The sequence below is a fragment of the Cervus canadensis genome, chromosome 11 (assembly GCF_019320065.1).
Source record: "Cervus canadensis isolate Bull #8, Minnesota chromosome 11, ASM1932006v1, whole genome shotgun sequence".
NCBI lineage: Eukaryota > Metazoa > Chordata > Mammalia > Artiodactyla > Cervidae > Cervus > Cervus canadensis.
Window position 1 is genome coordinate 47,458,656 of NC_057396.1, and position 21,369 is coordinate 47,480,024.

A 21,369-nucleotide genomic window follows, 5' to 3' on the forward strand; every position below is an offset into this window, starting at 1 on the left:
GCACAAATGTACATGCGTGAGTATCCCCCAAAAGGACACACTCAGACCCACTGGCACATGTGAGTCGAGATAAAATGAAGTAAATATTTTAGTCTTTGCAGGATAGTCTCTGTGACATCATTTTCTTCTTCTTCTTTTTTAGCAACCTTTAAAATTGTAAAAACATTCTTAGCTCACCAGCCAGTTTGCTAACTTTGCCAAAAATCAATTTGCTCCAAACCCCAACCACTCGTTGATCCCGAAGGTCTCTCTAGCTCCAGGGCATTGGAGCCAGTGAGGTGGGGGAAAAGGGGTGGGAGACCCAGGCAGCAGCCAAAGCGGACAGACCCGAAACACAGCTGGCTCCCCACCTCGATAAGTGTTTCTGTCCACACCTTCCTGTCCATTTTCAGGCTCCGCACCTTGGAGACACCAGCACCCAGGCCACGGTGCTCCCCTGCAGACAGAAGGCCAGAGACATGGTCATCGGGGGGCCCTCTCCTTTACAGGAGCAGCCACCTCCCCCCACCACACCCCAGGGCCCATGGGGGCCGTCAGGGAGAGGCCTTGGGCAGGACCCCAGGGCTAGGCCTGCGGTTCCCACACAGTTCCATCCTCCTGTGGATGAAAACACTAGGTCCTGCCTCTGCTTGCAAAACCCTGCCTGACCTAGCCTACTTCTGCTCCTCTGATGTGACCAGGGTGCAGGATTCCAATAGGCCTGGGCTCAAATCCAGACTCACTTGCCAGGGGACCCTGAAGAAGCCCTTTCCCCTTTCTGTGCCTCAGAGTCCCCATGGTATGTGAGAAGTTGAATCCCTGCCATGCAGGTTAATCATGGTGGGAAAGGCTTGACACACAGGCTCCGCTTCATCAACGATGCTCTCTGACACTGCCTTCGCTCCAGCCCCTCCAGCCAGACAGACCACCTGACTTCTGGACACCCCAGCCCTGTCTTGCTCTGGCCTGGCACCCTGCCTGCTACACACCTGCACAACGCTTGCAGATGACGACACAGAGGTTGATGGAGGCCCAGTCAGGCTGGGCAGCCCCGCAGTCAGCACAGAACCTGTTGGGGGCCATGGCCCAGATGCGCTCGGCCACCTCCGAGGTGGACAGGGCCTCAGCGATGGCTCCCTGCATGGCCTCCAGCCACTGCTCCTTCTCCAGCTCCGATTCAGCTGAGAAGCTGGGGACACAGGAGTGGGGTGGGGGACTGGTTGGGAAAGGGCTCAGCGAGATTGGGGGCAGCCTGAGGGGGCACAGCACGAAGTGGGGGTAACAATGCATTGAGACCTGATAGTCAGAAGAGGGGGGTGCCCAGGGCCCCTGGGGAGGATGGGCATGGACAGCAACAAGGACACCCCAACCTCGGCCTCACCCAAGGAGTAGAAAATGATGCTGGGAAGAAATGGTGCCTAAGACTTGACAGATGAGAAGGGTGGTGAGGTGAAGAGGTGGAAAAGTGTTCAAGACAGAGGGAACAGCACATGCAAAGGGACATGAAGGTACACAGGGCATTCCAGGGCCCACAGACAGAGTGGGTGTACTGGCAGAAAAGAAGCTGAAAGACAGAGAGGGCAAACCTGTGCCATGCAGAGGAGTTCAAAGTGCACCCAGAGGACAACAGAGAAGCAGCAGGTTTCAGGGGGTAGAGAGATCTTTTCCCTCTGGCTTCTTCCCTACTGCCACCAAGTCTCACGTGTGCACTCAAGATTCAGCTCACCCGTAACCCACTGCCATGGCCAAGACAGGTACTGCTGCTGGAGATGGAATAGATGTCAACATGTCATCATGAGAGGTGTGAAGATCACCCTCATCCATTAAGTCCTAGTGTACTGAATCTGCGAAATGCCAAGGCTTTAGCCAAGTGCTAAGCCCATCTCACCTGTGTGCTTATATCTGACTGTGTAAGCCCATGTGTGTCAGGCTGGTGGAGGCCCTTGGTGCTGAACACCAAATCAACCGAATTAAAGTTCATGACAACAAGGAACTACGGAAATGGGCAAGGCTCTGTAAAACTGACAGGGAAGGAAAACTCCAGAGAAAGTATCCACTAGTCACGAAGGAGGATGGCAAAGAATCTCTGGCCACAGATGTCAACCAAAGATGACTACGAATATAAGAAATGAACAAACACAAACTTGGCTTTCAAAAAAGAAAAAGAACCCTCTGGTGGTCACAGATAGACAGCCAAAGGGTGAGGAAGCAGGAGCCAGGTCAGAGGGCCCACAGGCCTAGGGCCTGCAGGAGAGGGGCCAGACGGAGGTGAAACGTGACGGAGGGAAGAGAGGGGTAGTGACAGGTCTGCCCAGTGGTGAGCAGGAGAGGCGGGGTCCCCGTGGGTGGAGATGGGGGCCAGGGAGGAGCAGTGAGTTGAGGAGGGACTAAGCGGGGAATGTCCACAGAACTATTAGACATGCAGGTCTAGAGCTCAGGAGAAAGAGCCACTGGAGGAAGAGCAGATCTGACTAAGGGCAAAAAAGACAACGATGGAGGGATGGTGATGCTGTGACAGATAATGGCTTTACAGAGACGGCCGTGATCCTGCTCGCAGAGAAGGAAACTGAGGCACAGAGTGGTCACATGATTTGCCCAGGTCACATAGTGACCCAGTAATGGGCCCAGATGTTACACTGATTGTGTCCCCCTGAAGTTTGGAGGTTGAAACCTCAAACCCCAGTGTGACTGCATCTGGAAACAGGGCCACTAAGGGAGGTAATTAAGGTTAAACAATGTTGTAAGAGCAGGGCTCTGACCCGACAAGACTGGTTTCTTTATAAAGAAAGGAAGGAACACCAGACATCCCTCTCTCCACGTGCACAGAGGAAAGGCCTGTGAGGACCCAGGGAGGAGGAGGAGGAAGCCACCTACAAGCCAGAAGAGCGGCCTCACCAGAAACTAACCCTGACAGCATCTTGACCTTGGACTTCCAGCCTCCAGACTGTGAGAAAATAAACCTGTTGTTTAAGATCTGGGGTCTGTGGTATTCTGTCACAGCAGCTGAGCTGACTGATACAAAGGATTTGAATCCAGGCATGGCACAGAGCCTCAGAGGAGGTGACTGAAGGTCTGTGAGTGGGCAATTCTGTCTGGGAGGACAGAGACAGATCACTGATGGACAGCTGAGGTCAGAGGAAACCATGCTGGTAGCATCCTGGAGGCTCAGGGAGGAGCTCACAGGATGGGCACGAGACAGAGCGTGAGGAGCAGCCCTGATCTCAAGCAACTATCAGTGACAGGCAAGCGCCTGTGAGGGGGGCAGGGCAGGCTGTAGGGGACAGCAGGGTGAGTGTGCGGTGCAGAAAGTCCATATGGGAGCAGCGTGGCAGGGAAGGGCAGACAGTGACGGACAGAGGGACGGGTGTGAGACTACTTGGAAGGGATCAGAGCAGGTTAGCAAGTGAAGGGCAAGGCCCAGCAGGGTGGGCAGGGCTGGGAAGAGAGGGGAGCAAAGGAACCTAGAAGCAGGGGTGGCTTCCTTCATATGCAAGAAGAAAATACAATCAGGGAGTGAAGATGCAGGTGAGCAAGGGGCGGGAGGCTCACCTGAAGATGCGGTAGGGGGTGGTAAGGTCGAAGCTGCGCCGGTCGGCCGCTTCCTTCACGTTGCCCACGCTCATGTCAATGAAGGTGATGCCGATGCCCAGATGGTACTCCTGGTAGTAGGTGGGAAGGGGTGAGGGCAAGGCTGGGGGGTGGGGCACAAGACCCAGGGAGGGGGCAGAGAGGAAGGGGAAGTGGGACTTCAGGGACTAGAAAGCGCCCAGGAAGGAGGTAAGGGAGGGTTCAGGAACCTGGGCATCGGTAAACGGACCTTGATCAGAGGCCACGTTGCAATAAGTACGGGGTGCAAGAGCCAGGGTGGTGATGGGAGGGTAACGCTCAGGGACCAGGCAGGAGAAGGGGTCAGAACGAGTGGCAGAACAAGGCAGCAGGCAAAGGGCTGAGTCAAGAGAAGAGGGAAAGGGGAAGGCTGAGGACCAAGTAGGTGGGGCTGAGGGACCAGGTGGGTGAAAGGCGGGACTAAGGCACTTGGTGGGCAGGGAACAAGGGAGAGGGTCAGCAACCTGGCAGACTAGTCACACCTCCAGATTCTTGTAAAGCTGAACTTTGTCCCCGACCACGGCCACATAGAGTTTATTCTTGAAGCCACGAAGCTCCAGGCTGCCAGCATGGTCATGGGGCTCTGAGCCTTGAACACCCAATGGGTAAGCGCTAGACATGCGGGCCCGGGCACGCTGCTCAGCCACTGCCTGCTGCAGGGCCTGCATCCACTCCTTCCGCTCCGCTGCAGGCAAAGGGCAAGGGGAAGCCCAAGCTCAGCCGGGCAGGGATTCCCTCAGGGTTCCCCACTCCAGGCTCCTCAGGCAACACCACTGCCAGAAAGCCCACCCGGACTAGCCCTCCTGTCTCTGTCCACCTCCAAGTTCTCTGATGTGGACCAGCTCAGGCTCTGATCCCAGCTGTGCCACTTAGGGTGGGCAAGGCACATGGCCTCTCCGAGCCTGTATCCCCTGAAATGGGGATGTGTGGTGCTGAAGACTCTCAGTGGTGTCTCAAGCACAAAGCTGGTCAGAGGGGACCTCCCCTCCCCCACTTCACAGAGGGCTGACTCCTCGCTGGGTCTGATATGGGGGGAGCAGATGTTCCCTGGTTCTCCTCCCCAACTTCTCAGGCCGAACTGCCAGCCTTCTCTCCACCCCACTCCATACCATCACTCTCTGCCCGGAAGGCAAAGGTCCGGTTGTTCGTGATCACTTCGAACTTTTGGTCCCCAATAGCAGCCACTCGGGAGATGCAGGCCACAGGGACAAAGCGCTTTGAGTAGGCATCCTAGGGAGGAGGGAGGAGCCAGAATGTGGGGGTGAGGACCACAGAGGCCCAGCCCCTCTGTGATCCCCTCAACTTCTGCTGAAATGAAGGTGGCAGCCCCATCTCCCACAGGTGGTCAGTGACAGTCCCTATGCCAACCTGGGCCAAGGCCATGGCTGGTCAGTGGGCCAGGAGGACACAGTCCAAAGAGCTCTGGTGAGGACTCATCTAGGCAGGGACTCTGCCTGGGTCCAGTGTCAGGGTTCAGGCTGGAGCAGGGCCATGTCAGGGACTAACAGGCCTCACCTTGTTACTGTCGAAGTACCGCAGGTGACTGGCATCCAGTCTCACCCATCGCTTCTGATAGATGTAAGATCTGGAGAGGGAGACGCAGAGCAACAACAGAGCAAAGGACTGGGAATTAGGAAGCAGTTCCAGGATCACCCTAGCCCCTTCTGGCAGTCACATACAAAGTTAGGAACAGCCAGATCCAAAGCGGGAAGGATCCCAAATGGTCATGGAGAAGAAAATGGACTTTATCTACAGCAAGAGTGAATGAAATCAGAATCAAAGTAGGACTTCCCGGGGTTTTTCTTGTTTTATTTTTGGCCATGCCATGCAGCCTGGGGGATTCTTAGTTCCCTGACCATGGATCAAACCCGTCCCCCATGCTTTGGGAGTGCAGTTTTGCCCACTGGACCACCAGGAAAAGGACTTCCCAGTTTTAAGGGTAATAATACATAAATCTGGTGGGGATGATAGGCAGTTACAGTCTACCTAGAGGGAGACCTGCTCAAATAACCTTGTCCCTTCTGGTTGTCCGATTCGTGATACCAAATATACTAGACTAAGACCATCCCATGCAGAGGACCAGCACAACCCAACAAGCCTCACTCACCCCTGCGGGGGGTTCTTGTCCAGCCAGCCAGCCTTGATGATCAGTGGGGGCGGGGTGGGGCCCACGGGCAGCCCGTCCATGGGGTGCGGGGGAAGCTCAGGGGTCAGGAGGCTGCTGGGCAAAGATGCGCTCAGGCTGCTGGTGTGCCAGTCACCACTGGGGGGAGAAGAGAGGGGATGAGGGGGCCAGAGTGGGGACTCCCACAGGGCTGGGGCCGAGGAGATGGAGAGAACGGGCTGGGCGTGGGGAAGGAGGGTGGTGGGTTGGGAGAACCACCCGAAAGGAGTGGACACTTACTTGGGGACACGCTCGTAGGCATAGTCATCTTCATCTTCATCCCCTTGGTCATCTCCAGACAGGTCCTCCCCCTCACTCAGCAGACTGGCCACACGCACGGCCCGTGGGACTTGACTCGCTGGGGGCTCCTCCTGCCCCCCAGACCCACTCAGTGTCATGCTCTCCTTCAAGCCCGAGATCACACCACTAACTCTGTCCAGGCCCAGTGCCCACACAACTCGGCACTTCTGTTTCCTCACCCACCTCTCCTCCCCAACCCCCGGCAGACTACCCAGGGACCCAGGGAGATGGGGTCACACAGACAGAGAAAACCAGTGCAGGCAGGGGCCCAGGTCTGAGACAAAGACAGAAAAGATAAAGAGATAAAGATATGGATGGAAGGTTAAAACACTCAAGAAAGACAGGGACACAGAAAGTGAGACAGACAGACACAGGGACAGACACCCCAAAACAGAGGGAGAGAGGGGGTCACACAGCCATCCAAGAGGCAGCTTAAGACTAGATCTGGAGCCACAAACCAGAGGCCCCAGACCCTTGCACAGCTGGACAGAGAAGAGGAAGGGAACTCTCCAGGGAGTCGGCGACCCACTCTCTATCGGGTAGTCCCCAGGGTCTGAAAGGCAGCGGGTGGCCCACCCTCCATGCTGACAGGCAGACAGCCCAAACCCTAACCACCGCCTGCCCTACCTTCTTGGTCATCACGGCAGCTGGGGCCCTTGGCCCCTCCTCTGGGACCTCATCGTAGTCAGAGTCATCTGGGGAGGTAGACGGGTGGGAGAGACTCAGAGGCAAAAAAAACCAGGCCTCCCCCAGCCCATGAGTGACCCCTGCCCCCACTCTGGCCTGGCTTTCAAAAAAAGGCACAAGGGACAGGAAGTGCTATTTATACTCTCAAGGCTTCACAGGACAGCCTTAGGGGGTAGCCGAAGGAGAGGCCAGGCCGCCACATGGAGGTCTAACTAGGCAGCAAGCTTGGAGGTCAGGGCAGGGATTCCCCTAAAAAGGCTAAAAAATCCCCCAAAAAACAAGAATCGAGACTCAAGAAAAGTGGACAAGCCAAGGAAAAGCAAACTGCCCATGACCATGGAAAACAGTCCTAGACTTTAAACCATGAGTAACTCAAGAAGTCTGCCATCTGTCCCCACCTAACAGTCAGTCGGCCGGAGAGCTAGGTGCTGTCTCCGTTCAGAGGCTGAAGGGAAGGATGCTCACCTGTCCAGGGCCACACAGCGGGGCAGTGGCAGGGCCCAAGACAAAGGGGAGCGCGATCCTTGTATCCTTATAGACTCTTCAGCCCTGAGCCCAGGCCCGCCCCGAGTCCCATGCTGCACTACAGCACTCACCAAACTCCGGGGGCAAGCGGGCAGGCTTCGGAGGGATCTCTGGGGGGCTGCAAGGTGCAGACGGGGGCTGAGGAGGCCCCCTGGGGAAAGTGGCCGGGGACTCCGCAGGCTCCGGTTCGGGAGGGGACGGTGATGGTGGTGACAGTAGCTCCTCTTCCTTGGAGGGAAGGCTGGGAACAGACCAAAAGCTGGGCATCAAGCTCAGTGTGGTTGAGTCACCGAGTCAGCAACACTGCAACAGGGCCAGGACTCAAACTCATCGAGCCCCCAGCTCCCCTGGGCTGCAGCACAACTCATTCATTCCACACACTCAGAGAGAAGCCCGCCCTGCCTCACTCCCCTGCCCAAACCCTCCAAGCTCCCCAAAGCAGGTGCCTTCCTTGGCTTCATGAGCTAGCCCTGCACTGCTGGGCAGGATCAACTGGCCCCAAAGTGCTAACCTTTAGCCACACGTACCCACTGGGTCTCCACTCTAAAACAGGGCTGAAGACCAGAAGAAGCGGGGAGGTAGTTTGCTTCCCAGCCTAGGGAATCAGGAAAGGCTAGACCTGAGCTTTTAAGAATAAGGCGGCGTTTGAGAATGGACGAGACAAGACTGAAATGGGCATCGAGGCTAAGGGCACAGACCAGAGCCTCAGAAACCAAGTCCTGAGGCAACACATCATCTCTAGTTCATGACCACATTCTTTCTTGTCTTGGATATTCACCATCCTCTGGGTGCCCTCAGACCCCTCAAACTCATCTGAACCCACCACACTCCCTGCTTCTCATCTCTGCTACCCCTGCCCCAGGATCCAGACTCCAAGGCCTGGGCTCCCACAGCCACTAGGCTCCTGTCTGTCTGTCTGTTTCAGCACAGGTCACACTGCTCCCTGCAGGCTGAGCGTCTCCAAAGGGCTTCAGCATCAGAGACATGGGTTTGAGCCTTGCCTCAGTCTCAGTTCCTGTGTGCCCTGAGGCAAGCACCTAGCCTTTCTGAGCCTCAGTTTCTTCTTTGGTGAACTGAGGACTACCAAACCACTGTGGCAGGGTGGCTGAAGGATTAACCAAGAGGTGGCGTGTCATGGGCCAACACACACACCAGCCAGATCAGGTGCCTGAGCCCTGGAAGCCTGGCACCAACTGCCATCTTTGCCAGCGTCCAGCAGGGGCCGAGAAGGAGCACCAGAGCGGTGGGCCACTTTCCCCACCGACGATCTCAGCCTCTCCACTGCTCGGTGTCCCTGGCAGTGGCTGACAGTGTGTGACCACTGAGAAAGCAAGGAAGGGCTGGGCATGAACACGATGCCAGGCCTTGGCTCCTGCTCTTGCCTCCTCCAGGAATACCTTGCTCCCTGGTTTCTGATCAGAGATCTCAGTTCAGTTCAGTTCAGTCGCTCAGTCATGTCCAACTCTTGAAACCCCATGGACTGCAGCATGCCAGGCCTCCCTATCCATCACCAACTCCCAGAGTTTACTCAAACTCATGTCCATTGAGTTGGTGATGCCATCTAACCATCTCATCCTCTGTCATCCCCTTCTCCTCCTGCCTTCAATCTTTCCCAGCACTGGGGTCTTTTCCAATGAGTCACTTCTTCGCATCAGGTGGCCAAAGTACTGGAGTTTCAGCTTCAACATCAGTCCTTCCAATGAATATTCAGGACTGATCTCCTTTAGGATGGACTGGTTGGATCTCCTTGCAGTTTCAAGGGACTCTCAAGAGTCTTCTCCAACACCACAGTTCAAAAGCGTCAATTCTTCAGTGCTCAGCTTTCTTTATAGTCCAACTCTCACATCCATACATGACTACTGGAAAAACCATAGCCTTGACTAGATGGACCTTTGTTGGCAAAGTAATGTCTCTGCTTTTTTAATATGCTATGTAGGTTGGTCATAACTTTTCTTCCAAGGAGTAAGCGTCTTTTAATTTCATGGCTGCAATCACCATCTGCAGTGATTTTGGAGCCCAAAAAAATAAAGTCTGTCACTGTTTCCCCATCTATTTGCCATGAAGTGATGGGACGAGATGCCATGATCTTCGTTTTCTGAATGTTGAGTTTTAAGCCACCTTTTTCACTCTCCTCTTTCACTTTCATCAAGAGTCTGTTTAGTTCTTTTTCACTTTCTGCCATAAGGGTGGTGTCATCTGCATACTTAAGGTTATTCATATTTCTCCTGGCAGTCTTGATTCCAGCTTATGCTTCATCCAGCCCAGTGTTTCTCATGATGTATTCTGCATATAATTTAAATAAGCAGGGTGACAACATACAGCTTGATGTACTCCTTTCCCTATTTGGAACCAGTCTGTTGTTCAATGTTCAGTTCTAACTGTTGCTTCCTAACTTGCATACAGATTTCTCAGGAGGCAGGTCAGGTGGTCTGGTTTTCCCATCTCTTTAAGAATTTTCCACAGTTTGTTGTGATCCACACAGTCAAAGGCTTTGGCATAGTCAACAAAGCAGAAATAGATGTTTTTCTGGAACTCTCTTGCTTTTTCGATGATCCATCGGATGTTGGCAATTTGATCTTTGGTTCCTCTGCCTTTTCTAAATCCAGCTTGAACACTGGGAAGTTCACAGTTCACGTACCGTTGAAGCCTGGCTTGGAGAATTTTGCTAGCAAGTGAGATGAGTGAAACTGTGCAGTAGTTTGAGCATTCTTTAGCATTACCTTTCTTTGGGACTGGAATGAAAATTGACCTGTCCCAGTCCTGTGGCCACTGTTGAGTTTTCCAAATTTGCTGGCATATTGAGTGCAAAGCTTTCACAGCATTATCTTTTAAGATTTGAAATAGCTCAACTGGAATTCCATTACCTCCACTAGCTTTGTTCGTAGTGATGCTTCCTAAGGCCCACTTGACTTGACATTCCAGGATGTCTGGCTGCAGGTAAGTGATTATACCATCATCATTATCTGGGTCATGAAGACCTTTTTTGTATAGTTCTTCTGTGTATTCTTGCCACCTCGTCTTAATATCTTCTTCTTCTGTTAGGTCCATATCATTTCTGTCCTTTACTGTGCCCATCTTTGCATGAAATGTTCCCTTGGTATCTCTAATTTTCTTGAAGAGATCTCTAGTCTTTCCCAATGTATTGTTTTCCTCTATTTCTTTGCACTAAGATCTACTCATCCTTTAACTTCTCACTCAATGCCCCTTCTCTCAAAGTCTTTCCTGACCGTTCCCTGCTCCCCTAGGCCCTGCCCATGTTATCCTCTGTGATGAGCTTTTAGGTGAATTATTCCAAGTAACCTGATGTTTAGTACCTCCCTCCTTTGTGCCAGGTACTGTGCTATCATCTAAGCCGGACCTGCACCCTGACTCCACAGTCTGGATGCTTCTTAGGACACGTGGTGGCTACTTCTACATCACCCTGAAGCCTATCTCCTTCCTCTCCATAGATAAAGAATGGACAAAATTCTTTCTCCCTAGAAACCTGATAAAGGTGTTATGTCAGCCACGCTCCCGGGCAACACTACCTTTGGCAAGAGTGGCTTGAGTGCAGAACTGCACCTGGACTGGGAGAAACCGTAAGTGACCTCTTGACCTGGGGGAGAAGCTGGAGTTCTGGGCTTCCCAGAGTGTGGTGGCTTGTTACTGGGCACAGCCTGTGCAAGGGACCTGAAACCACACCTGTGAGGCTGTTAGAAGACATACTGGCTCCTTGGAGCAAGAGGTCTCCAAGCCAGGGTGGCTCCCACACTTGTCCACTGTGAGTCTCGTCCCCCACCCCCAAGCTGCCCCCTGGAGGACCACAGAGAATGGCTCCCAGACAGCTGTATGGACGGCGGCAGTGACTGCCAGGACCCCCAGCAGAGGAAGACCCAGTGCTGTCCTCGTGGCCAGCTCTTCCCTCTCTCTATGCTTCCCAGAGAATCTGATGCCAAGTGGGCCTAGGGTAGGAATTTAGCTGGACCTACGAAGACTCCCCCTACAATGAGCACTGTACTAGGCTGTCTCCCCAAGGTCACCCTGAATCTCTTTAGGGCAAGGGCAGCCTTGATCTTGACTCTTTATCCCCACAGCCCACCTAGTACAGGGCCTGGCTGAGATAGCAACAAGAGTATGTTGGATGGGCGGGTGGGTAGATAGGTAGGTGGACAGGTTGGCCAATAAGGTCAAGAGGGAAGCAAATAAAAGGCAGGCTCGAGGGCATGACCTGTGGTGTCCTCTCCCAGCTGGTCAAGTCTAAAGTCCAAAGCAGACTATCACACACAATTTCCCAGACTCCAATACGAAGGGGCCCTTGGAGGCCTGGCCTGCGATCAGCTGAGAGCAGAGCTCTAGGATGTTGGATCAGGACCAATCAGATGGGCTCAGAGCAGGGGGGACAGCCTCTGCCCTTCCAATGCCAAGCAGGGCTGTGTCCGCCTGTCCCCTGTCCCCCCCAGGACTGACAGCCAGCACTGAGGCAAAGGTGATGGCAACAGAGCATCCTCAGAACCCAGGCAGCATCAGCCCTCTCATCTCAGGCCCCGAGTCTTTCCCCACCACCATCCTGATCATCTGTGAGGGACCTGCCCTTCCTGAGGCCTGGCTCCCCAGCATGTGGGTTCCCTAAGACAAGTGCCATACCCTCCTTCTTCACTACTGTATGCCCAGCACTCAGCAGGGATTAATAAATGAAGACCTGGATTACTTAATTCTTATTAAGTATGTGTGTATGTATCTTTTCCCAGGAGCTTTAAGTGGATTCATTCATTTACTTATCACAAGGGTTCCCTAAGGAGAGCTTCTTGCTATCCCAACTTTATAGACGAGGAAACGGAGACACAGAGGCCGGAAGTAATTTGCTCTTGGTCCCACAGCTAGGATGTATACCCAGGAAGCACCACAGCTGCAAACTCAACCACCAGGGGCAAACGAGGCCACAGCCGGGATCCCAGGGCTTCTCTGAGATCCGCCTCCTCACACTGGCTACAACTCAGGATCCAGACAGCTCTGAGTTGATGTTCCATCCAAAAGGAAATGTGATCACATTTCTGATGGCCCTGTTACCATAGTGATAAGGGAGAGAAGAACAGATGCTAAGGGCTCCTTTCCCAGCAAAGTCTCTGCAGGAAAAGGGTTGTGTGCCAAGAAAGCGGAGCAAGGGGACCCCACGGGCCTCCCAATCTCATTCTAGACATCTCTTCCAGGAAGCCTCCTGGCTGATCCCCCCTCCCTGCCTACCACGGGGGACCAGGGCCATGCTGAGTCAGGGCCAAGACCAGGAAAGGAGAAGTGGTATCAGGAAGGCACAGATGTGGGAAATCCCAGGGGACAGGGCAGTGCCCACAGAGTGACCGAAAACCAGCTGAGTCCTGACCACTCAGTGCCTGCACCCCTTAGAGCAGCCCCAGCTCCAATCTGCAGCTGAAGCCCAGCTGGGGTGCTCCCACTGACCCCTGACCCCACAAGACCGGAAGATCAGTCCCAGGCCTGGGAATGGACTCAGCAGCCCTGCCTCCAAGCCTCTGCTCACACCACTTCTTCCTGCCTAAATCTCCGGGCCCGCTCCCTACATCTCAGCTTGTGGAAAGCCTGTCTGTACCTCCGAACACGGCTCAATAGGCCTCCTCTGGGCAGCCTCCGAGATGCCCACGTAGAGCTGCTCTCAGCCTGCCCCTCATTCCTAGCCCCTCTGCTCCTTCAGCCCCTTTCTTCTCTATCCAAGTGGCATATGGACCCATCTGCTCTCCACATTATGCCCAGAGCAAGGCTGGGCACCCTAGGGCAGGGACCACCCCAGCCTGGGCCCTTAGCCTAAGAAGGTTTGTTTTACTGGGTTACAGCAAATACACACAGCCAACCTTATGTATCTATGGGTTAGGGGACATGTGAGGGTCCCAAGCCAAAATGGGTAAGAACAGAGGGATAGGGTGACCATGTAATTAATCATATAAATGGTAACATTTCCAAGAGTTAAAAGAGGCATCTTTTTTTTTTTGCAGCATGTGGGATCTTAGTTACCTGACTAGGGATCGAACCCGTGCCTCCTGCATTGTGGACAAGTGCAGAATCTTACCCACTGGGCCACCAGGAAGTCCCAAAAGAATCACTATTAATAACTATGTCAGGCCACAGGTGCAAGTGGGCCTATCCTGGACGAAATGAGACATGTGGTCACTGTAGGTAAGAGACAGAGCTTGGCAGCCAGGCAGCCCTGGGCCTCCAAACCAGCTGAACCACTCATCGGTCTATGTCGTCACAAAGCATGTCACTTCACCTCTAAGCCTCAGGTTTCCCTCTGATCTACTTCCGAGCTTGCTGATAACCAGTAGAGAGCCATGGTCACAAGTCATCAACACAACTTTCTCACCTTGGCTGGGTGAGGCCACAAGGCCACCCTGCAGGAGGTCCAGGCCCCACAGGCTAAACCAGGAACCTGCTTCATGGCCCCTCCTCCAGGGTGGCCCCTGGCTCTCAGTCACCCCACAGGCAGATGGGCCAGGATGCAGGACGGGGCAGTCTGAATATTTCAGGCTGGCCTGGAACTGATCCCCCACTCACACTCCAGCCATCCTGAGTTGAGCTGCTTTCCATAAATGCAGACTCGCAGGCTTCTGCCCATGCTGTTCCTTCCACCAGGAACACAGCTCCCTGCCGGGCCACCTCCTACTCTTCCTTCCAAAGGTGCAAGTCATACATCCTTTCCCTCCACTTTGCGCCTCCTTTCATATCCCTGGCTGGGTTGGGGTCTCCTTGAGGCTTCTCTAGCCTTCAGACTTCTGAGCACTCAGTATAGTTGTATCTGTCATTGTCTGCTTTGCTGTACTGACCTCAGAGGACCAAGGACCCAGGTCTACAACCCGTCCTGAGTCAGGACCTTCCCCCTAAAGGGTCACATAGGCCTTGGAGGGACCCAGCCCAAACCAGCCCCTGAACTTTCACCAGCAAGGCCAAGAGGTGGGGTCAGATTACGGTTTGGACATGTCAGCCTCCTCTCCTGACCTCCTCTACCCACGGGGGCAGACTTTCCCAACTGCCCACTTCCTCATCCTCCTCAGGGCCCAGGCCTTATCCTTATGCCTTTTTCTTCCTCTACAGCTGCCCTTGTCCTTCCTTCTCCATCATGAGGCCCAAGGCTCAGCTCTTCTAGCACTTTCCGGGTTCTGTTCTATTTACTTCCGCCTAAGCCACAGCAGAGAAAGCCCTCCCAGGGTCTCACTCCTTAGACGTGATGTCTGTGGGACGCCTCTCAGCTTCTGCATAAGCTGTGAGTCCTCTCAAGTCAATCCCTTCCCATGCCACAGCATCACCCCACCCAGAGGTGGCTTCGGTGACTGTGTTTTCAGGGAATGAACAACCACCACCCAACTCACGTACTGAATACTGGAGGTCAGCAGCTCTCCATCCCTCCACAGTGCCCGACTGACCTGGCACCCACCTTCAAAACCAAGGTTTCACCCAGCTCTTTGCACATCCCCTTGGAACAATATAACTACCACTGGCTAAGTATGCCCTTTGTGCCAGGCGTTCTGAGTCTTTTTTTTTTTTTTTTCATTTAATCCTCATGATGACCCAGATCATCAACTCTCCTGTGCTCAGGACACGCCTCCTCCTTCAGGAAGTCCACCCAACTGCTCCCTCCTCCAAGCTCACAGTTGGGTGCCCTGCTGTTGTGGGTAGCAAAGGGCTGAGGCCCAGGTCTCCTATGGCAGCTCTTCATGCCTCCCAGGCTTGACCCAGTGCTGGCTTGTGAAGGCAGTAGGGGGAGGAAGTTCACCCCTCAGGGAGCGCACGACTGTACTAGCCCCTCTCACCCATCCCTGGGCTGGCCTGGCCAGAGGAGAAGGTGCAGGTGTTTGCTGGGCCCTATGGAAAGATAAGCCAAGGGTGCAGGGGTGGGCCAGGCACACAGACAGAATCTGCTTAGAGGAATCTCTATGCCCCCAGTGGCCCAAGTACAGGGTTACTGAGTTCATTAGGGGTCACAGCAATTGGGGGGATTCCCCCAATAACAAAGGCACACCCACCATACCACCAGGAAGAAGGGGTAGGAAGACACCAACTAAGGGTCAGCCCTTGGCAGGTCTCCCTATCGCCTGGATGGGGGTAGGGCAAGAGGGCTTGGGTAGGCGAGCTGCCAGAGCTACAGCACCCTTGAACTTGACCCTGAGATAAGTCACCTAAGCCTCTGAAGGGAATCCTCAGGGGGGTGCAGACAGCCAGAAGTAAGATCAGCACCAGATCTCTTTAGGGCAGAGACCCCACAGAGGAGCAGTCCGTACAGCCCAGGAGACAGGCCCCGGGGGCTCCCAACAAACCCAGGAGAGATGTTTAGGGTGAGATGGAGATGTGGAAAGCCCAGGGCAGAAGTGGGGAAGAGAGAGGGGAGAAAAGGAAAGGGCAGGAGAAAAATAGAAAATGTATAGAAAGTGAAAGAAGAGAGGGAAGTCTGAGAGTAAAAAGGGAGGGGGAGGAGAGCAGCACAGAAAACCTAACCTGTGGAGAGGCGAGACAGACAGACTGGGATTCCTGCCCTACCAGGCCCGTAGGAGGAGACTGCCCCCTTCCCTCAGCCGACACCCCAGCCCACAGCGGCCCCTTGCTCACCCTCAGACGCCCTCTGGATCCGGGGCCCAAGAGCTCCCGTGGTTCTGGCCTGCTGGGCCCAGTGTGCGCCGTGTACCTGACTTCTCAGCCTGTGTCCGACCGAGGCTGGGCTCGCAGACAGCCCGGCCCCGCTCCCTGGGTGTGCCTGAGGCCACGTCTGGCTCCAGGTATGGCTCTGCACTCCCGTGATTTGTGTCGGAGTGTTTGTGATCACTTGTCTGAGTGTGTGTTTCTGTGTGTAACTGTGAGTCTGTCTGGAAGAGTGAGTGTGTGTACGTGTACGTGTGTGTCTGTGTCTGAAGCCAGCTTTGGTCTCCTCTAGCTTCCTGCTCTCCGCCTCCCCCCGCCCCCTGCAGCCCTGGCCAACGCACACACTTCCTGAAAACACGACTGAGACAGAGAAAAGTCACCCAGAATCCCCTGGGGCAGACACTTCCTCTCCGCCCCCAGGCTGGCTCCCCCCTCCCGAAGCTGAAGCGGGTGGACAAACCACCCCAGTGACATCGAGCAGAGCCTTCCAGAGTGGACACTCTGGCTGGCCCCTCCCCACTCACACAAGAAGGCCCAGAGAAGCTAGGAAAGAGGCTCTCTGAAAAGAGCAAGTTCTGCCCTAGCAACAAGTGATCAGTCTTCAGGAAGCCCAGGGATTGGCTGGACTGCAGAGGGTCGAGGGCACAGGTGGGAGGCCTTGCGATGTGACTCCAGCTGGCTGCTGCCCACTCTGGGCAAATCCTCCCTCTTCTCCAGGTTTCTCCAGACATCAGGTATCGGAGTAGGACACGGAGGCCCAGAGCAGGCTAGGGGAGGCTCTGCAGAGTGACCCTGGGTCAGAAATGACCTCTCTGCCACGCTCAGGGAAGCGGGCTCAAAGGGTTCACATCTATGACACCTGAAGCTGAGTAGACAGTCCCAGGCCAACAGGCAGGGTTTGAACACTGCCTTCCCCTATGCTGGGTTGTGTGACTTTGAACAAATTTCTCAGTCTCTGGACTTGTCAGTTAGTTATCTATTACAGGCTTAAGTGATGGTGGGGGTGCAGACCCTTTGGGGGTCAAATAGGGTCCTCCTAGGCCAGGCAAATAGTGAACCTGCTTCTGAGAGTCCTGACCCAGCTGGGGCAGAGGGGAAGAGACCTCATCCTTGCTCATTTTCTGTGTGCCTTCCCTAAAGGTCTCTCCCTTTCCAAGATGCCTGGGGTGACAGAGGTCAGGTAGTGGGAAGGGCTTTGGGGTTTCCTGTAACCCTACTGTCCAGGGTCCAGTGTGTGCCTAGGGCCTCACAGGGTGCTGAGTCAGCGTGGGCAGCACACACGCTCAGCGCCTGGTGGTACAGAAGCTCATGCAGGTCTCACCTATTTACTCACACAACAGTACCTGTCAGGCACCTGGCACTGTTTCAAATGTTGGGGACGTGGCAGTAAATGAAACTGACAAGGATCTGAGCCCTAATGGAGCTGACATTCTAGGGGGCTCGACCTCTTGGCAGCACATGCAAACACAGCACAAGCACACAATGGCTCACACCTGACTGTACACAAAAAACAACTCACCACCCACAACACACGCACTCACAAATACACTCATGTTCTTGGAGCCCCCACAGTACAGAACACTTGGGCACATGTATGTGTACACACAGGCCTTGATAAATTTGTACACACGCTATAGCACATAACCACTGAAATTGTATAAACCCCCACCTGTGTATACGTATAATTATTATACATTGCCTCCCTTAGGACATGTGCGGATGCAGAAATACACAGACATGCTACTACCCTTATAGATGAACACCTATAGGTGCACACAGACAAACTGGCTAGCCATGCCCTCACGTGGAGTTCCTCCCTCCTAAGTACACACATGCACACACAGTAGTCAATCCCAAATTCCACTGGGAAGCCCAGTGATGGACCAGAGCCAGGGAAAAAAGTTCCCTCAGTCACCACAAGATCTGGTGTAAGAGGCCCTAAGATTGAGAGAGTAAGACCTACGTCACTAGAGGGTACAAGTAAGGACAGGAAGGCCAGATCGGGAAGTGGACACTCCTGCAACAGAGGCAGGAGCCAGCCAGGCTGGGCAGTCTTCCACTGTGTACCACAGAGCCTGGGGTCACAGAAAGGGGTTGTGAGGGGACAGGGAAGCCCGTCAGGGTCCAAAACCTGCCCAGCCTTTACCTGTTACCCATACGTGGGGCTCTCTCTGCCCTTAGAGTTTTTCTATCTCTGGACTGTAAAGACTTTGTACACCCTGGGAGCCCAGGAGGCTAGGACTGCAGATGCCCACAATTCCAAGTGTCAAAGACACCAGGATACAGAAGCCAGACTTGACAGCTCACCTGCCACTCTGCTGCAAGGAATAACCCCCCATTGCAAGGAATAATTGCCTACGAAGTCTCTCAGCCTGGAATAAATTTTGGGTTCTCTGGCTACAAGGGGCCAGATTCCTGACCATGGGAATCTGCCTTCCCCCAGAGGTTGGCTAAGTTCAGAATGAGGATGAGAGTGGGGCCTGGCACCCTAGGGCAACACAGGACCCTTGCTCTACCCAGAAAGTCTCCTGAATTCAGGAGGGCCATGGAGAGCCAAGGAGGATATCTGATGGGGAAACAGGACCAGAGGAGCAGCTTTTCCTACTCAGAATCACGCAGCCAGCTGGACCTGCTCAGGTACCTCCCCTTCTAAGCAGGAACCCAGGCATATACTGGCTAGGGTTTTTGCCTCCTCAGCCTTCACGAACGCTCTATGGACAGGGCCCTACCTCCTGCCCTTGTTCACCTACTCCCAACCCTCAGAGACAGGTGTGCATGCGCACACATGCACACACACCCCATTCTAATGATGGAGTTGAAGGAAATAAAAATTACTCCTGCATGCAGGAGGCTGGCCACTAGAGGGTGCAGTGGCACCAAGAAACTTCAATCTGGTCTCTAAGCCAGGCTCCTAGGGAATCCCATTACCGCTCCCAGTGTGTGAACCTATGAAATGCACAATAAACTCTTTTTGTGCTCTTACCAATCAAACCTCAAAACACCACAGCTCTGGCTTGGCCTCAGAAGGCCCTTTAATGCCCCTCTCTAAGGAGGAAAACCTCCCAGGTTCTCCCCACAGGGGCTCCCTGGGCATGTACTTGGCATGAATCCAGCCAACGCTCCCCTCTCTTCTCTAAGCCTTAGTTTCTCTGCTTGAAATAGGACACAAATGCCCCAGAGGACCTGAGCAGGGATCGAACGAGGTTATGTAAGTAAAGCACCCAGCACAGTGCCCAACAATAACAGAGACCAGGGGATCTCTCTCTGCACATCCCTTCCTCCTCCAAGAAGCCTTCCCAGATTAGGCTGACTTGGCCCAAGTGCTGCAATAAAGCCCCATTATACCCTTCACTACATACACAGCCACACCTGAGGATCTCCCCCAAGCTGGGCACCCAGAAAGTGGCAGGAAGGGAGGGTATTTGTAAAGGAGGTTAAATACAATGTCCACAGAAGTAGGCGGAAACTCGAAAACAAGGAAGGGACTTCCCTGATGGCCCAGTGATTTAGACTCCACGCTCCCAATGCAGAAAGCGTGGGTTCAATCCCTGGTCAGGGAACTAAGATCTCACATGCCACATGGAGCGGTGCCCCCCGCCCCCCAAAAAAATACTGAAAAAGAAAGAAAGGAAACAGGAGTACAAGGAGCTACGAGGGGAGAAAATGGTTCTGGGGAAGAGGGAGGGTGAGTAGGATGTGGCCTGAGAACTGACATTTGGCAGGAGCCATGTGAAAGGGGAAGACAGGAGCCGCAGCACCAGGCCCTGGGCAGTTGCTGAGACCTCCAGGACAAGTTCTTCATTCCAGACTCCTCATTTCCTTCACATGCTACCTCCCAACTTCAGATATACATGCCGGTCTCCCCGTATCTCATACTCACCAGGCCCCAAAATGAACCCAAACTCCCTCTGTGCTCAGATCACAGATCAAGGACGGCACCATCAAGATGGAAACCTGGATGCCATGTGCCTCCTCGTGCCCTCTCTGCTCATGTCCACTCTGGGGCCAAGCTCTCACTCCAATCTGCCCACTCCTCTCCATTCTCACGCACGCAGCCTGAGTGGGGGCCTCACAGGTGGCCCTGGGCCCTCTCACTGGTCTCCCAGCCTCCTCCTCCATCAATATAACCAGCAGCCAGGGTCATTCTTTCCCACTCAGTTCTCAATTGATTACTCTGCTGAAAAGTCTCCCGGAACCCCACCTGGCCTTCACGGCATGTCCCACCAGCACCATCCACAAGCCTCACCCTCGCTCACACTGCATTGTCTGCTCAGAGCACCCGAGGACTGCACTTCCCACCTCTGAGCTTTGCACATGCTGTTCCCGCCACCAAGGTGCCTTTCTGACCCCCGTGTCAAAGGCCACAACCCTCCCCCCTGCTCCCCCCCAATACTAACCCTCTAGATCCTCTGCCCATGTTCCTCCCACCCTGCACACACCCACTCACCTTGCCAGTGGGCGGGGGGGCCCGGTGCGGGGGGGCACGGGCGGAAGGCTGAGCTCTGTCAAATGCCGCTTGGCGGGCAGCGGGGGCACTGCAGGGTCCGGGGCCGCTGTGGGCGGGGCGGAGAAGCAGGTGGGCGGAAGGCAGCTCTTCCGGGGTGGGATGGGTGGGGCGGTGGGCAGCCCCTCGTCCTCTCCAGCCACGGGCTGCGGCTCTGGGGGAGTGGAGGGTGTGGGTGGTGAGCGGAAGACATGACGCTTCATGGGCACCGGCCGTGGGGCCAGGCGGGGTGCAGGGGCTGGGGGTGTGCGGGCGCGGAGCAGGCCAGCCAGGATGCGGCGGCGGTGGCCGGGGAGCACCATGCCCATGTCCACCAGGCGAGCGTCGCTGAGGCCTTGGCAGTCTGTGGCCCACACCAGGCCGTGCTGCTCGAAGAGCCTCGTGTACTGCTCCAGGTGCAGGGCTCGCAGCCACTCGGCCACTGAGAGGGCCCCATCCCCGGCCTCTGCCATGGTTCCTGCCAGCAGGGCTCTGTCCAGACCTGGAACAGACACACGGGCACAGGTCAGAGGCAGGCTGTCCAGGTACAGGTCTCCAATCAACAATTTGTAGCTTTTCCATGCCATGGGGCAAGCTCTGTGTTTGAGCTTTCTCCCCTGCATCCCGTGTGCCAGGCAAGGCGAGGTACTGCCTGGTTTCTGAATACACAGGCTTCTCCAACTGCCTGAATCCTGCCACCTCCTCCCCCACCCCACCTCTGTGGCCTGCTAGCATCCAGCTCCTCCAGGAAGTCCTCCAGGACCTTCAGAGTTGGTGCTGTCTTCACCCCCGTCCACGGCCTTGGCCACTGCTGTGGCTGTGTCTGCACCCGTGCCCCTCCCATGCTCTGCAAGACCCAGGCAAGGACACAATTCCTTCTCAGGCAGCAGTTTTCAGCAGAGGCCCAGGCCCCAGGGATATTAGCAAGTATAGGTGGGATCGAGGGATACCACTGCTGCTCCCTTTATAGGCCCAGTCTGTGGGGTGAGCCTTACCCCCACCTCCATGC

The 21,369-nt window shown here is 54.7% G+C and overlaps 1 protein-coding gene across 6 annotated transcripts in view; it reads right to left on the bottom strand.

The window, feature by feature from the left end:
• The window catches only part of ARAP1 (ArfGAP with RhoGAP domain, ankyrin repeat and PH domain 1), a 61,395-nt gene that overhangs the window by 19,257 nt on the left and 20,769 nt on the right, over positions 1-21,369 (bottom strand). For 4 of the 6 annotated variants that reach the window (XM_043480774.1, XM_043480773.1, XM_043480776.1 and 1 more), the window contains exons 3-13: positions 20,325-20,862; positions 7,333-7,502; positions 6,677-6,744; positions 5,990-6,120; positions 5,693-5,848; positions 5,101-5,170; positions 4,695-4,815; positions 4,068-4,270; positions 3,529-3,638; positions 969-1,168; positions 351-436 (exon numbers count right to left, since the gene is read on the bottom strand). In XM_043480774.1, the coding sequence (XP_043336709.1) occupies positions 351-436; positions 969-1,168; positions 3,529-3,638; positions 4,068-4,270; positions 4,695-4,815; positions 5,101-5,170; positions 5,693-5,848; positions 5,990-6,120; positions 6,677-6,744; positions 7,333-7,502; positions 20,325-20,833 (1,824 nt within the window). In that variant the 5' untranslated portion in view covers positions 20,834-20,862. Of the gene's footprint in view, positions 1-350; positions 437-968; positions 1,169-3,528; positions 3,639-4,067; positions 4,271-4,694; positions 4,816-5,100; positions 5,171-5,692; positions 5,849-5,989; positions 6,121-6,676; positions 6,745-7,332; positions 7,503-15,847; positions 16,196-20,324; positions 20,863-21,369 lie in introns of those variants that run through there. The other 2 variants (XM_043480777.1, XM_043480778.1) reach the window with 2 other exon arrangements.